Genomic DNA, 15385 nt, shown 5'->3' with positions numbered 1-15385 from the left:
ACTTGGCCTTCTATATTGTTACGTCCAGGCCGCTGAAGGTTTAAGATAGGAAGAAAAGGATGAGGCAGGTTTGGGTAACTTGATCTTAAAATCTCAAGATACACAACAAATAGTGTACTCGAGATACCGTTCACACCTAAAGCTACGATAAGAGTCAATGTCTCGAGAGACAATATGACGTCTTATTTAAGCTGCGTGATCGGTGGCCGCTTATTTTGATAAGGTGATAGAAAAATCACCTGTTATCAGGGATGGGGCCGGTGTGACTTAAGGGGATCCTAAAGTGGATGGCGAACTCAAACGGGGATGGTAATAAAGAAATTACAAATGTCGATATTATCGACAAAGTCGGTAATATCGATATTTGTAATTATATTATTACCGCATATTATGCATACGTACATACATAGATGTACAAGCGTATAAAGCATTAAATGCTTCTGATTCTTGTTAGAATCAGTACCATCATACTAAATGCCTCTGATTCTTATTATAATCAGTACCATCATGCTAAATGCCACTGATTTTTCTTACAATCAGTACCATCTAAATAGATGCTTCTGATTCTTATTATAATCAGTATCATCATACTAAATGCCTCTGATTTTTCTTACAATCAGTACCATCATACTAGATGCCTCTGATTTTTCTTACAATCAGTACCATCTAAATAGATGCTTCTGATTCTTATTATAATCAGTACCATCATACTAGATGCCTCTGATTCTTATTATAATCAGTACCATCTAAATAGATGCTTCTGATTCTTATTATAATCAGTATCATCATACTAAATGCCTCTGATTTTTCTTACAATCAGTACCATCTAAATAGATGCTTCTGATTCTTATTATAATCAGTACCATCATACTAGATGCCTCTGATTTTTCTTACAATCAGTACCATCTAAATAGATGCTTCTGATTCTTATTATAATCAGTACCATCATACTAGATGCCTCTGATTCTTATTATAATCAGTACCATCTAAATAGATGCTTCTGATTCTTATTATAATCAGTACCATCATACTAGATGCCTCTGATTTTTCTTACAATCAGTACCATCATACTAGATGCCTCTGATTTTTCTTACAATCAGTACCATCGTACTAGATGCTTCTGATTCTTGTTACATTCACTGACTCGAAAATAATGATTGCGGCGAACATCACTTCGGAAGCTTCGTGCGTTTTGACAGCAACATAACCCTCGCACTTCCGATATTCGTTGCACTATTTTTCTTCCGACGGGTCTTCACTCGAATCGTATTTGACCTCGGGAAAAGAACCGGCGACAATGCAAACGCGAGAGAAATCAGAGCGTCACGTTGTGGCTTCCGACTCCCGTCGACGGATTCGGCGGACACCGGGAGCTTGCGAACGGACAACGAGTAAATCGAGTCGCAATATGTCAAACACGCACTTAACACTTTTACGCGTATACTCAACGTTCACTGACTCGAAAATAATGTTCGCGTCGACATCACATCGAAAAATGATAATTCTCGAACTGACGACGTCGACACAAGTATGCGATAGTTCCTGTCCGCGATAAAACATATGCGTAGTTGCAACGCGAATAGAAATACTGTAGAAGAATTGATCAAATTACATACAGCTATAATATGCGAAGCCAATGCATTTGATTCATGTAACAGATCGATTAGATGACCGCTGCATTATGCGTTTTTGCCAAGAACTAAAAGTAGCAGGAAAAGAAATAAAAAACTCTGCTATCATAATGCAGACTCTTATCATTCTCATCCCTTCATCTTTCTTCAAGCGTTACACTAATTTTTTTAACATACTAATATTTTACAGACAAGTAAAGAATAATTGTAACACACGCTTCTGATTTTTAGTGCAATTATTGTGTCTGTTTTATTTATTGAGACATTTTATTTAATTCGTTTTGGGAAAATGCAATAATTTATTTTCTTCTATTATTTTCATAAAATGTTGTCTCATTATCCATACGTTATTGGAATATTTTATATTGCAAGGATTATTTCCAAGGGCAACAGTTGCAGCGAAGGCTGCTGCATATATACCACAACTTTCACCATCAGGTTGTGTAGTTACTTTTTCAAAAATAATATCACATTGTCTGATTGTAGGATACCGTAATTGTATATAATTTTTTTCTTTTCCAGACAAAGTGTCATATGTACCGTTAGGCATACTATCATAAACATGAATTTTTGTGCCATTAAAAAATATGCATCGCCAGTGCATTATTTCTTCGAATTCATTGTACAATTCAGGACAACCACTTTTTCCACCAATAATTTGTGTGCTTTTGTTGCTCTGACTAGCTTCAATAATATCGGAATACGACTGATATTGCACACTTTGAGTCTCAAAGTCAGAGCTTTCTCTCACAACACGTAGAAATGAATCTAACGATTCATCGTTTAACATGTTGTTGGACAAGACGTTCTTTCTTACTACAGAAGCAGGAATTACAATTTTGTCTAAATTTATTTTACGTCTTGTTTTATCCTTGTCAGATATAATTTGTTTAGACATTGTACCAATATATGTACATTCATCATCTTGCTCTATACTTAAATTAATCGTATTAGAAGCAATGTCTGCTTTTAAACACGATAAAGTTTCTTTATCGTCATTTTCCGTATTTGTAAGTGCTTCTGCATGTTTTCTAATGCTTTTGCGATTACTGTCTTTAGTCACTTTTTTTTTCGCTTCTATTATATATTCCGGATCTCTAATAGGCATATGTCTGTTATAACGACTGTCTAAGATTTCCGGTAGCATACAGTCATAATAAAATTTTTTTAAGTTGTGGCTGAAAGCCACGACGAACACTTCAGACCCCGCGCCGCGACCACCACCGTTCGCCCCAGTAATCGCGCGGTCCCGTCCATAATTAAATTAAATTAAACACGGGCCGACCAGCCGCCCGCGGCGAGTAGCGCGGACCCTTCGCAACAATCAACATGGGCCGCCCAACCGCCCACACCGCGCACCGCCACCCGACCGTTCGGGAGTAGGGGCCCCCACTCCCGGGCACACGGGTATATAAGCCGCCTCGAGCGCAGACGAGGCACCTTATTCCGCGCTGGGAAGCACCCCAGCATCCGATCCTCCAGGTCTTGGGCGCTCCCAAGACTTCCTCGACCGGGCTCACCCGGCCTCTGAAACCGACTTCGCTCTTGACGACTCGGGCGCTCCCGAGCCTTCCTTCGACCGGGCGCTCCCGGCCGTCCCCGACACCGGTATCTCCGAGACTCGGGCGCTCCCGAGCCTTCCTTTGACCGGGCGCTCCCGGCCATCCTCGACACCGACATCTCCGAGACTCGGGCGCTCCCGAGCCTTCCTTCGACCGGGCGCTCCCGGCCGTCCTCGACACTGACATCTCCGAGACTCGGGCGCTCCCGAGCCTTCCTTTGACCGGGCGCTCCCGGCCATCCTCGACACCGACATCTCCGAGACTCGGGCGCTCCCGACTCTCCCTCGCATCCCCGCGTCAACACGGCCCGGGTATTCCGACGCACGATCGAATTAAGTCGCGGCGCCGCCGACTCGCGAACGCGAAACCTGTGCGTCCGACACGGCCCTCACGGCCTGGTTTGTAATCCGCGCCGCCGACTCGCGAACGCGAAACCTGTGCGTCCGACACGGCCCTCACGGCCTGGTTTGTAATCCGCGCCGCCGACTCGCGAACGCGAAGCCCGTGCGCCCGACACGGCCCGAGCGGCCCGCCCTGTAATCCACGGAGTCCTGTATAACCGACGCGGTCTGTTACCTAGGATAAGACCGAAAGCGACCCGCACTAACAATCTCTGGGAATCCAGCTCACGGCAGAGAGCCGTTTTCGTGACAGTTTATTCTTAAGTTCATTTCTGTAAATATCTTTCTTTTAGTAGATTAAGTGTATGATTTCAACTAAATATTCTTTCGTTCTTACATTAATAAATTCTTTATTTTCGATTAACCTAAGTCTCGGTTTTCTTTATACTCGTACCCTGGCCTCCGACGAGCTCTCCGGACCGGAAATTACCGTGTTACAAAGTAAGGAAGCATTTTGTTTTTCCAAAAATCAAGATCTCTGTTAACATATGTTATTTTCATGCTTTTTGGCGTCCATACAGTAAAAACGCAATATTTTCGTTGCGTTATATTTAATTGTCCTTGAATTTGATAAAAGAATCGATGGTTTTGGTTTAATTCATTTCGATTTTTTCTATCAAATACACCCTTTAGGGCAGGTAATGTTTCTATGGCTGATTCTGCTGTTAAACTTTCAGCCGATAACGGACATTTGATTTCAACGATACCATTATCATCAATCAGGCCATCCGGAGAGGCACCTAAGCATGGATTTTCCGTATCAATAAATAATCCGCAAGGTTTCACCTCTTTATTCAGATTTATTGACAATTCTTTTCTCGCTTCTTCCTCCATGGCAAGACCATATTTCACGGCTTCGCTGTCAAGAAATGAAGGGTATAATATGGTTTTGACTGTTCCTGCGCAAGACGTTATCGGTCTCATGCGACAGACAGTTCCAAAATTAGACGCCGTTAACATTTTCCGTCTGAGTGATAACCATAATTCAGATTTACTTTGACTCCTGGTTTCACTTTCTATTTTTTTCCACTTTTTAGCGTTTTCGAACAACTCTTCAATATGATGCAGACGAAGTTGTTCGAAAACATCATAAGGGAGGTCTGGTTTCTGCGATTGGGGACCATAAGCACCATCAGTACCTTGCTCTTTTTCGGTTTTTTTTACTCTTCCCTCAGTTTGACGATATTCTCTATTTTTTGCAATTTTTATTTTACGTTGTTTTTCCATATTTTCAATAATAGGCGGAACATTGTCACATTTATTTCGATATAGTTCGGTCAACACTTGTTGTGTGTTAAACTGCACAACTGCTCCCGCAATTCTTGCATTATATGAGCCTCTTTTTCCGAAATTAATGCGTTTACCACCAATCTCTTTGCAGATAATGGAATTAAATGATTCCGCAGGATTGTTGGTGCAGTTCAACAATAAACTGTCGGAATACCCGCTTATATATATAATAGCACTTTCTATTTTATGATACAAACCATATACTTTTAAATATGGTACGTAATTTTTTTCCATTTTATTCCTTTTGCACACTCGGCTAAGTGCCTCACATCGCTTGTGTTCGCCAAAAATATGGCTTGGAATGTTCAGTATATCCTTCTGTAATTCCATAGCCTTGCAATGCTGAGGTTTACATTCTTTTCGCCGTAATGTTGCTAGGCTTTCTATTTCTCTTCGAATGTTTAAAATATTGGTTTTTACAATATTTCGAACTTGTACAAAACCACGCTGTCTTCGCTCTTTTGGCTGAGTTATTTCTGCTACAGTCTTTAATTTCTTGCATAAATTACGTAGCAAGTGATTAACACATTCTATTTTTTTAACTGTCACCATTTCTTTACGGTAAGGTGCGTTATCAAGAATAGTTTGATATACACTGCTGTCACCATCCGCAATAACAGTTTTATATATCAAACCATGCATTTGTAAACTACAATTAAATCCTTCCGCAATTGCATCGCTCTCCATGCTAGTAGAGCTTCTGTTTCGATCAAAATTTTTATAACATTTGTGGGCTTTTGCGTGTGTATCTTTACGCTTAGCCATATCGCATATTGCGCAATATTTATTTCGCACACCGACAAACAGAACTTTTCTCGTGTGATAACCAATTATAGCTCCAACGCCGGAAAGAGAATTATATTTATTGCCATACGATCTCTTCATCCAGCTACCGTCTGCTACAACGGTTATGTATGGGATACCGTTTACTAAGTCGTTTCTTTCAATAGCTAATTGCTTTTCAACTTCGCCAGCTTGTCTCATATTTTTCATAGCTGTTTCTGTAAAATCATCGACCAAGTTCTCCCTATACTTTATGTAGGTTGGTTCCGACATGCTGGAAATATTTTGAGCTGCTTGCAGTTCTTGCAACTGAGCATAGCCTATTCCAGCAGTAATACTCCCAGCTACTGTAGCTGTATTAATATTTAATTTGTCTGAATTTTTTGGTTCAGACCAGATGCTTGCTTTGTAGTTACACATCTGACATTGAAATATAAATTCAGTCAATAAGCCAAAGCGATGAGAATTTATGAGCAACCAGTCTTTAAACAGGCACTCTATTCCATGCGCATGCTTATCAAATGTCCTGTGCATTTCTTTAAGAAAATGGGACATATTTATAATATAATTACCATCAGGCTCATGTTCTTGGATTTTATTTACATCCAGGCCTTTTTCAATGGTTAAATGACTGTCGTCATCTTTACTATATTCAAAATGTTGTACTTTACCCTCACTTTGCGACGAATTTATTGTAGTACTTGCAGCTTCGGCGTTGAATTCAGAATCTATGATGTCGTCATTCATCAGTGATATCACTGATGATTGACTAGTCATAGATTCATTTCTTCCCTTTGTGGCATCATTTTCTTCTTTAAGCGCCATTAATATTTGCCGCCTGAAAAATATTAACAATTTACATTAAGAATGACAACTTTAAAACATATAATTATTGATATTTAGTGTGTGTGTGTGTGTATGTATGTGTGTATGTGATATAAAAGATTAATTAATAAAGACTATATTCCAAATAATAACAGATCATTACTTTCTTTTTATTTTTAATAACGACATAATTCTTCTTCTTTTTGTCTGACTCAGCAGACTTATGTCTTCAGTATTCTCAAGTTTGGCGCATCTGACATTTACTGTCATCACTCTTGACGCATCAGACTTGTACAGTCAGTTCCGTAACAAGAGGATACATTTTATATTTTAATTGTCAGTACTCTCAAGTTTAGTCCATGTGACATTTACTGTCATGACTTTTGACGCATCAGACTTGTACAGTCAGTTCCGTAACAAGAGGATACATTTTATATTTTAATTGTCAGTACTCTCAGGTTTGGTGCATCTGACATTTACTGTCATCACTCTTGACGCATCAGACTTGTACAGTCAGTTCCGTCATAGGAAATACATTTTTTTCTGTTATTATTTGGAAAGGGTCTATCTTATTTTTACTGTTTGTAATATATGTTATGTGTAGTACATGTTTCTGCTGTTATGTGTATTACATATTTTATCATAGCAATATAACAGTTTTTGCAATAATTGTTATAACAATATTTTTAAAACTTACAAATTTATTTGAATATAATTATTGAAATAAAAGTAAAACGTGACATAAAAGATTAAAGAATAGTATCACATTTTTTGTTACTTAATATTTAATTTAAAAAAATGAACATTATTATGTTACTTTTCAAAATTTATTTATACGTAAGTAAATTCTGGCTTTATTATATTTTTAACTAATTTTTTTTTTTTTTGCAAAAACTGTTATTTTGCATAGAAAAATTTAAATATTTTTCTTACCTTTTTCTATATCCCTTCTTGCAAGACAGTCGCCAACCAAATAATTTTGGTCTTCGATTTTCCTTCATCTTGTATATATTTGTTTTACGCGTGTAGTTCACACAAACACACTCGAAAAATTGTGACACGCGTTGAACTAACGTAAAAAAATATATACGGAGTCCGTACACTAAACGTTGCACGATAGCGTTACGTTTGTGAAGGACCATAGCAACGGTTGTCACTATCTATCTTTTTCTGCGCTTTTACTTTGTCGCGAACCGCGCTTTCGTTTCGTGTGCGATATTTATCATTAATTTATATATATAACGGCCAACATAAAACTTGACATAACAGATATAGAAATATAATTTCCTCAATTGTGTATAAAATTGCTTCGCCGTGTGCAAAGAGCAATTATATTTTACACAAATACACCGTTATTACTTAGCGAAGGAAAACGATGTATTAGTGTAAAATATAATTGCTCTCTGCACACAAAAAAAATTAAAAAAAAATAAAATTAAAAATGTACCCGACAGGATTCGATCCAGCAATCTTAGCGGGGCGAGATTACCGATCCCGCGTCTAGTCGCTGCGCCACACCGATCTTTTTGTTAACCTACTTACGTTACGGGTACTTATGTCGCAATACAGTATCAACCGACAAGAGGAACAGAAGGAAGAAGAGACGAATTGACGGATGGCTGGATGTAACATCGTTGGAAAAAATGTATTTTTAAGTTCATTTTCAATTATAGTTGCGGGCGGGTATGGGATCGTCACCGGCGGGTACGGGATCGTCGCCGACGAGTACGTCGTCTTCGTGGGCGATGATCCCGTACCCACCGACAACTATGAAAGAAATTAATTAAAAATACATTTTTTCAACGATGTTACAACCATCCATCCGTCAAATCGTCTCTTCTTCCTTCTGTTCCTCTTGTCGGTTCATACTATATTGAGACATAAGTACCCGTAACGTAAGTAGGTTAACAAAGATCGGTGGCGCAGCGACAAGACGCGAGATCGGTAATCTGCTTCCTCTAAGATCGCTGGATCAAATCCCTTCGGATACATTTTAAACTTTTTTTTTTTTTTGCGTGTGCAAAGAGCAGTTATATTTTACACAAATACATCGTTTTCTTTTGTTAATTAATAACGGTGTATTTGTGTAAAATATAATTGCTCTTTGCACACGCAAAACAGGTTCGCGAAAGGAAAGGAAAAAGACGGAAGATCTATATAGAATACAAACATTTTCTAGTTATTTTTAATTACACGTTTATTATATTGTTACTGTTATTTACATTATTTACATTCGCATATTATAATAATATTGAGGGGGGTTATAAGAATACATCAATGTTTGCTGCTGGGGGGTATATGGGGCGGGCGGGATCATGGCTGGCATCATCGCCGGTATCGGCTGGATCGGCGGCATGGGCAGCATCGACGGCGTCGATGGCATCGACGGCGTCGATGGCATCGACGGCATCGGCGCCATCATCGTCGGCATCATCATCGTCGGCATCATCGTCGGAGACATCATCGTCGGAGGCATCATCGTCGGAGGCATCATCGTCGGAGGCATCACCGCACGTGATGAGGCAAAACGTTGCCGTCGCCGCTCTTTAGCCACGGCCCTCCGCATCGCGTGGTTCACCAACTAAAAAAGAAACAAGATATTATTTACAATTTACTAAGAAAAAAAAAATGTGTTTTTATATATTTACCATGTCTTACCTTTTGTACATTCTCCTTTCCGCCTCGTGATGCGGGTGACCGTGGCTTATATTTTGGTTCCGACGGTGGAACTGAGGCCGACGGTGACGACGCCGTTGCTGCTGCTGCTGCTGCCGTTGATTGCAATACTCCTGGCGGGATCACCGATGCTGCTCGTGGTGGTGATGATGGCGGTGGTGGTGGTGGTGGTCCAACAACATATAAATCTGCTGGTTTTATTTTCATAGCCGTTTCGCCGCCTTCGCTTCTCGCTGAAAAAGAAAAGATTATTTTGCTTTACTCACTCAATCTCTCTCTCTCTCTCTCTCTCTCTCTCTCTCTCTCTCTCTCTCTCTTTCTTCATCAACTTATAATGCAAAATTTATTACACTACACTAATATTACACATTGATATAAATTACTCACATGAACGTATCGTTGGGCGACCCGTTCGCTTCGACATGTTGCAATCGAATGATCCAGCCGGCTGCCGTCGCTTCCGTAACCGTGAAGGTTTAGTTGTGTGAGAGACGATGCTCACACACATCAATCTTGTGCGTGAGCATTCCTGGTTTCAAAAACATTTGAACGCTAAGCTTATCGCTGTGAGAGGAGATGTAGACGGACTTTAGCTTAGCGTTCAAATGTTTTTGAAACCAAGAATGCTCACGCACAAGATTGATGTGTGTGAGCATCGTCTCTCACACAACTAAACCTTCACGGTTACGGAAGCGACGGCAGCCGGCTGGATCATTCGATTGCAAGATGTCGAAGCGAACGGGTCGCCCAACGATACGTTCATGTGAGTAATTTATATCAATGTGTAATATTAGTGTAGTGTAATAAATTTTTGCATTAAGTAAGGTTGATGAAGAGAGAGAGAGAGAGAGAGAGAGAGAGAGATTGAGTGAGTAAAGCAAAATAATCTTTTCTTTTTCAGCGAGAAGCGAAGGCGGCGAAACGGCTATGAAAATAAAACCAGCAGATTTATATGTTGTTGGACCACCACCACCACCACCGCCATCATCACCACCACGAGCAGCATCGGTGATCCCGCCAGAAGTTGTAATCAACGGCAGCAGCAGCAGCAACGGCGTCGTCACCGTCGGCCTCAGTTCCACCGTCGGAACCAAAATATAAGCCACGGTCACCCGCATCACGAGGCGGAAAGGAGAATGTACAAAAGGTAAGACATGGTAAATATATAAAAACACATTTTTTTTTTCTTAGTAAATTGTAAATAATATCTTGTTTCTTTTTTAGTTGGTGAACCACGCGATGCGGAGGGCCGTGGCTAAAGAGCGGCGACGGCAACGTTTTGCCTCATCACGTGCGGTGATGCCTCCGACGATGATGCCTCCGACGATGATGCCTCCGACGATGATGTCTCCGACGATGATGCCGACGATGATGATGCCGACGATGATGGCGCCGATGCCGTCGATGCCATCGACGCCGTCGATGCTGCCCATGCCGCCGATCCAGCCGATACCGGCGATGATGCCAGCCATGATCCCGCCCGCCCCATATACCCCCCAGCAGCAAACATTGATGTATTCTTATAACCCCCCTCAATATTATTATAATATGCGAATGTAAATAATGTAAATAACAGTAACAATATAATAAACGTGTAATTAAAAATAACTAGAAAATGTTTGTATTCTATATAGATCTTCCGTCTTTTTCCTTTCCTTTCGCGAACCTGTTTTGCGTGTGCAAAGAGCAATTATATTTTACACAAATACACCGTTATTAATTAACAAAAGAAAACGATGTATTTGTGTAAAATATAACTGCTCTTTGCACACGCAAAAAAAAAAAAAAAAAAGTTTAAAATGTATCCGAAGGGATTTGATCCAGCGATCTTAGAGGAAGCAGATTACCGATCTCGCGTCTTGTCGCTGCGCCACACCGATCTTTTTGTTAACCTACTTACGTTACGGGTACTTATGTCTCAATATAGTATGAACCGACAAGAGGAACAGAAGGAAGAAGAGACGATTTGACGGATGGATGGTTGTAACATCGTTGAAAAAAATGTATTTTTAATTAATTCTCTTTCATAGTTGTCGGTGGGTACGGGATCATCGCCCACGAAGACGACGTACTCGTCGGCGACGATCCCGTACCCGCCGGTGACGATCCCATACCCGCCCGCAACTATAATTGAAAATGAACTTAAAAATACATTTTTTCCAACGATGTTACATCCAGCCATCCGTCAATTCGTCTCTTCTTTCTTCTGTTCCTCTTGTCGGTTGATACTGTATTGCGACATAAGTACCCGTAACGTAAGTAGGTTAAGATCGGTGTGGCGCAGCGACTGCGGATCGGTAATCTCGCCCGCTAAGATTGCTGGATCGAATCCTGTCGGGTACATTTTTAATTTTATTTTTTTTTAATTTTTTGCGTGTGTAGAGAGCAATTATATTTTACACTAATACATCGTTTTCCTTCGCTAAGTAATAACGGTGTATTTGTGTAAAATATAATTCTTTGCACACGCAAAAATAATTTGACAGTTTTTTAATGTTGCTCGTCCGTGCCATCTATCAGAACATGTGTCAATTAATCTTAGACATAATTCTTTACATCTTTACCATAAAATATCATTATGGCACATGCTGACACATGCACGGAAATCTAAATCGTAGAAAAGACTAATTTTTTTTTGTAAGCTTTTAATCGTAATATAAACAGTGTTATCGTCTTTTTCGATGTTGACTGCATTGGAGACTGGTGTCTGATTTTGCATTTTAACAACATAACCTGTATACTAAACGAATGTTGTGCAGGTGAATATAATACGAAAATTTTTTTTTTATTTTTGGTCTTAATCTGACCAGTCTCCAACACATTGAAGTATGTACATTATTCGTGTAAAGCGATTTTTAATTCCGTAAAACTGATTCAAAGATTAGTCAATTCTCGTAGTAGGTGGTAAAACAGGGAGCTTTAGGATCCCCTTAAAGCTAAAATAATCAGAGAACTCGGATTAAAAAAAAAACAATAACAAATATATTTCCGTAAAATTACAAAGTGAGGTAAATTACAAATTTAACTAATAATATTATATTAAAATTGGAATCCACAAAGATGCTAATTAATTGGAGGGGAATAGAAATTTGATAGGTGCGATTCTGGGAGTACGAAGGGAATAGAATGATCGGGATGATAGACGTAAATAACAGGATCGTTATCGGATAATTCTGTTTTGACTGCTGGAGGAGGGAAAGATTGAAGTTCCGGAGGTTCTTGAGGCGGGTGAGGATATGTGGATGCTACTTGATCGAGGAAATGTTGGTATCGGGGATTAGGCAAAGGAGAGAAAGCAAAAGAGAAAGAATGTGAAAAGCTTGGAAGAGGAACCGGAGAAGGAGAACGAGAGAGAAATGAAGGAAGGCGGTGGTGAGGTGACGCGATCGGAGTTGGAGAATATGAAGGGTCTTGGGCCTCGCAATAATCCGCGTACAGTCGGAGCTCGGGGTAGCACACTTTACAGTTGTAACTTCCGCCGCATGGCACAGGAAGTCTCTTTTTTAATTCAACGAGTAAGTAGTCGTAGTCCGACGAATGATTATTAGATTCCGCGGAAGAACGTGGTTCCGTTCGGCTCACTATAATTGAACGATTTCCAATTTTTAAAAGTAATATAGAAGGTGGTAATTCGGAGAAGTGAGAAGTCGACTTACTACTTAAGCAGTTTAAAATCAGGCGGATCAAGCGTCGAAATATGGTTGGCGTCTAAACGTCCTGCTGGTGGATCGGCGAATTCGTGCGACCGGTGTCCGGAGTATCGGCGGAATTTGACCGACTAGCGGATCGGTTGATTTGAGCGACTAGCGGATCGGCTGGTTCGTCCTTCGATTCGGAGCACTCGGAATAGTCACACAAAGCGCGGTTAGAATAATGGCAGGTGCCGAGAACTTTTTGATAATGAATTGAATGTTCCGCCCGCTCGCGCTTTTTATACGATTCAAAAGGGCGTTGTTTACGGGTGCCGTGCGCACCGCTTATCGTAGGGCCGTCTGATTCACTTTTCCGAATTTTCCGTTGTTATAGATTATAACTCTTTTCTTAAAAATAATCCACTTGACCTTTCATTTATTGTTAGTAATCTTTGTGGATTCAGAATGTTCTGGAAAGAAAGAAATTAAAAAGGGCGTGGACGTAACAATATAAATTTGTGATTCTTGTATTGAAAAAACTACATTTTCATTGTTAGAAAAATTTTGGCAGTTTGTTAAAACTTGATTTTCGTCAGCTTCGCAGTTACCAGTATTAATTTTACAATATTTAACTAAAAAATATTTTTTTAATCCATTATAAAATTGTATTGGTATGGGATTAAAGACATTTCCATTTTGTGAACGGATTGCACCAAAAAAATTTTTTAAGCAATCTTGGTTTAATTTTCTAGTTAATAAGTATTGAATTGGAGTTGATAACTGCTGTAAATATTCAAATAACTGTATTACTGAATTAATGGTAATCATCTAACATTTTATAAATTTTACAGAATTTGTTATATCTTTCCCATTTTTAGTTTTTACTTGCATTTGTTGTAGAAAATCCTTAGTTTGATTCAAAAAAATAATTTGTTCCGTTGATTTTGTAAATTCTTGTTTCATTATATTGCTACTATAAAGTTTTGATGAGTTTAAAATATCAAATAATTTATTTAGTCTTTCTATAAAATTGATAGTAAACATAGAAGCTGCCGATAAAGAACCTAAACTTAGAAATAAACTCATACTCGCTGAAACAGATCTGCTTAAAATTTGAGTTGCGTATTTAATTTTTATACGTTGAAAATTATTGGGGTTAATATGCATGTCAGTTAATTTAGGAGCTGCCCTAAATTGGGCTTTCTTATCAATATTATAAAATTGTTGAATATACGACCACGAAGCAATTTTATCTTTGTGCACTAAATTATAACGCAATAAATTATTTCTTGTTGCTCTTTATTAGATGAGGCGTGTCAAAAAAAATAAAATATTTTATCTTTATTTCAAAATACGGTTTTATAGCACTTATATTTAATAGTTCGGATAATTTAATGAAATTTGAACCCATATTAGTGGTTAATCCAATGATTTTTAAACCTATTGTTTTTAATTTTTGTATAGTTTTTTTTACTGTCGATAACAAAACTCATGTCTTTATTATAAAGTGCAAAAAAAAAAAAGCTTAATGATTGTTTCCATGACTGACAAATACCTCTAATCATTAGAGCAGCAACATTTTGTGCAGGTAATAAAGATTTACCTAATTTTGTGTCTTCAAAACCTATTACTCTATCACGTGTAATATTATAAAATAAATGTTTTTTCGAAAACATTTCGTTAATACAAATTATGTACAATTTGTTAAGTTCATCTAATGTATTAGTTTTAATTTTCAACATATGAAATACGTTATCTTGTATTCCTGAATCAATATAATTATTTTTTGTAAACTTCTTTAGAGTACTAACACTAGATAAAAACAAAGTTTTAAACTTATTTGTAAAATTTTTTTATGTTTTAGGACTAGTAAAATAGATTCCTAAACAATGCTGTTTAAATAAAGAGTTATGCTTTTTCCTTTTGGCTATTTTCCAAATAGAGATCTGCTTGCATTTTTAAAAATTAAGCTGTTTGTTTAGTATAAAATTTATGTAATAATATATGCAACGTATTGATATCTTCCAGTTTAGCGTTTTCCAGTGTCTGTACTTTATACTCTGAATCTGTTATTCTTTTTTTGTATGTTTTTATTTTTTGATATAGTTTTTTTTTGTACAGATGACGAAGAAAGTAGCAAACTTGTTTGTACTGCCACATTTGATTTTGTAGATGTGAAAATTGTTTTTTTTTCTTCTGCATGCAATGTGTTCATTTCTAAAGAAAAATGATTTAATTTTGTAATAATAAAGATTTTTTATTATATTAAAATTGCAAAATAGAAACTCATAAAATATAAAAACATGATACTTGTACAGTTATTGACAGAAAGGTTGCAACACTGGAAGTTAGAGACACAATTTTAAAAATAGAAATGCGATGCGAACCGCTGCATTCGCTCATGCGGCACTTCATACATGTCAAGTTTTTTTTTTGTATGTATGAAGCGCCGCATAAGCAAATGCAGTGGTTTGCATAAAATTTTTATTTTTAAAATCTTGTCTCTAATTTCAAGTGTTGCAACCTTTCTGTCAATAACTGTACATGTATATGTGTGCATATACATGTACACATGAGGGATCAGA

At 38.2% G+C, this 15385-nt stretch overlaps 1 protein-coding gene across 1 annotated transcript; it reads left to right on the top strand.

The window, feature by feature from the left end:
• Positions 1-9894: 9894 nt before the first annotated feature.
• On the top strand, positions 9895-14686 carry LOC139109415 (uncharacterized). Its single transcript, XM_070668464.1, has 4 exons — positions 9895-9931; positions 10070-10251; positions 10393-10682; positions 14665-14686. The coding sequence occupies exons 1-4, from the start codon at positions 9895-9897 to the stop codon at positions 14684-14686; spliced, it is 531 nt and encodes a 176-aa protein (XP_070524565.1).
• The last annotated feature ends 699 nt before the right edge of the window (positions 14687-15385 follow it).

The sequence above is a fragment of the Cardiocondyla obscurior genome, linkage group LG17 (genome assembly GCF_019399895.1).
Source record: "Cardiocondyla obscurior isolate alpha-2009 linkage group LG17, Cobs3.1, whole genome shotgun sequence".
In the NCBI taxonomy this organism is placed as follows: Eukaryota; Metazoa; Arthropoda; class Insecta; order Hymenoptera; family Formicidae; genus Cardiocondyla; species Cardiocondyla obscurior.
This window is presented reverse-complemented; position numbering and strand designations above follow the sequence as displayed.

Excerpts from the sequence above, each read along its gene's own strand:
- LOC139109415 (XM_070668464.1), top strand. The coding sequence starts at position 9,895 with ATGTCGAAGCGAACGGGTCGCCCAACGATACGTTCAT. Across the intron at positions 10,252-10,392 it reads CCGTCGGCCTCAGTTCCACC|TTGGTGAACCACGCGATGCG; the intron begins GTCGGAACCAAA and ends TTTCTTTTTTAG. Across the intron at positions 10,683-14,664 it reads CCCCAGCAGCAAACATTGAT|GACTAGTAAAATAGATTCCT; the intron begins GTATTCTTATAA and ends TTTATGTTTTAG.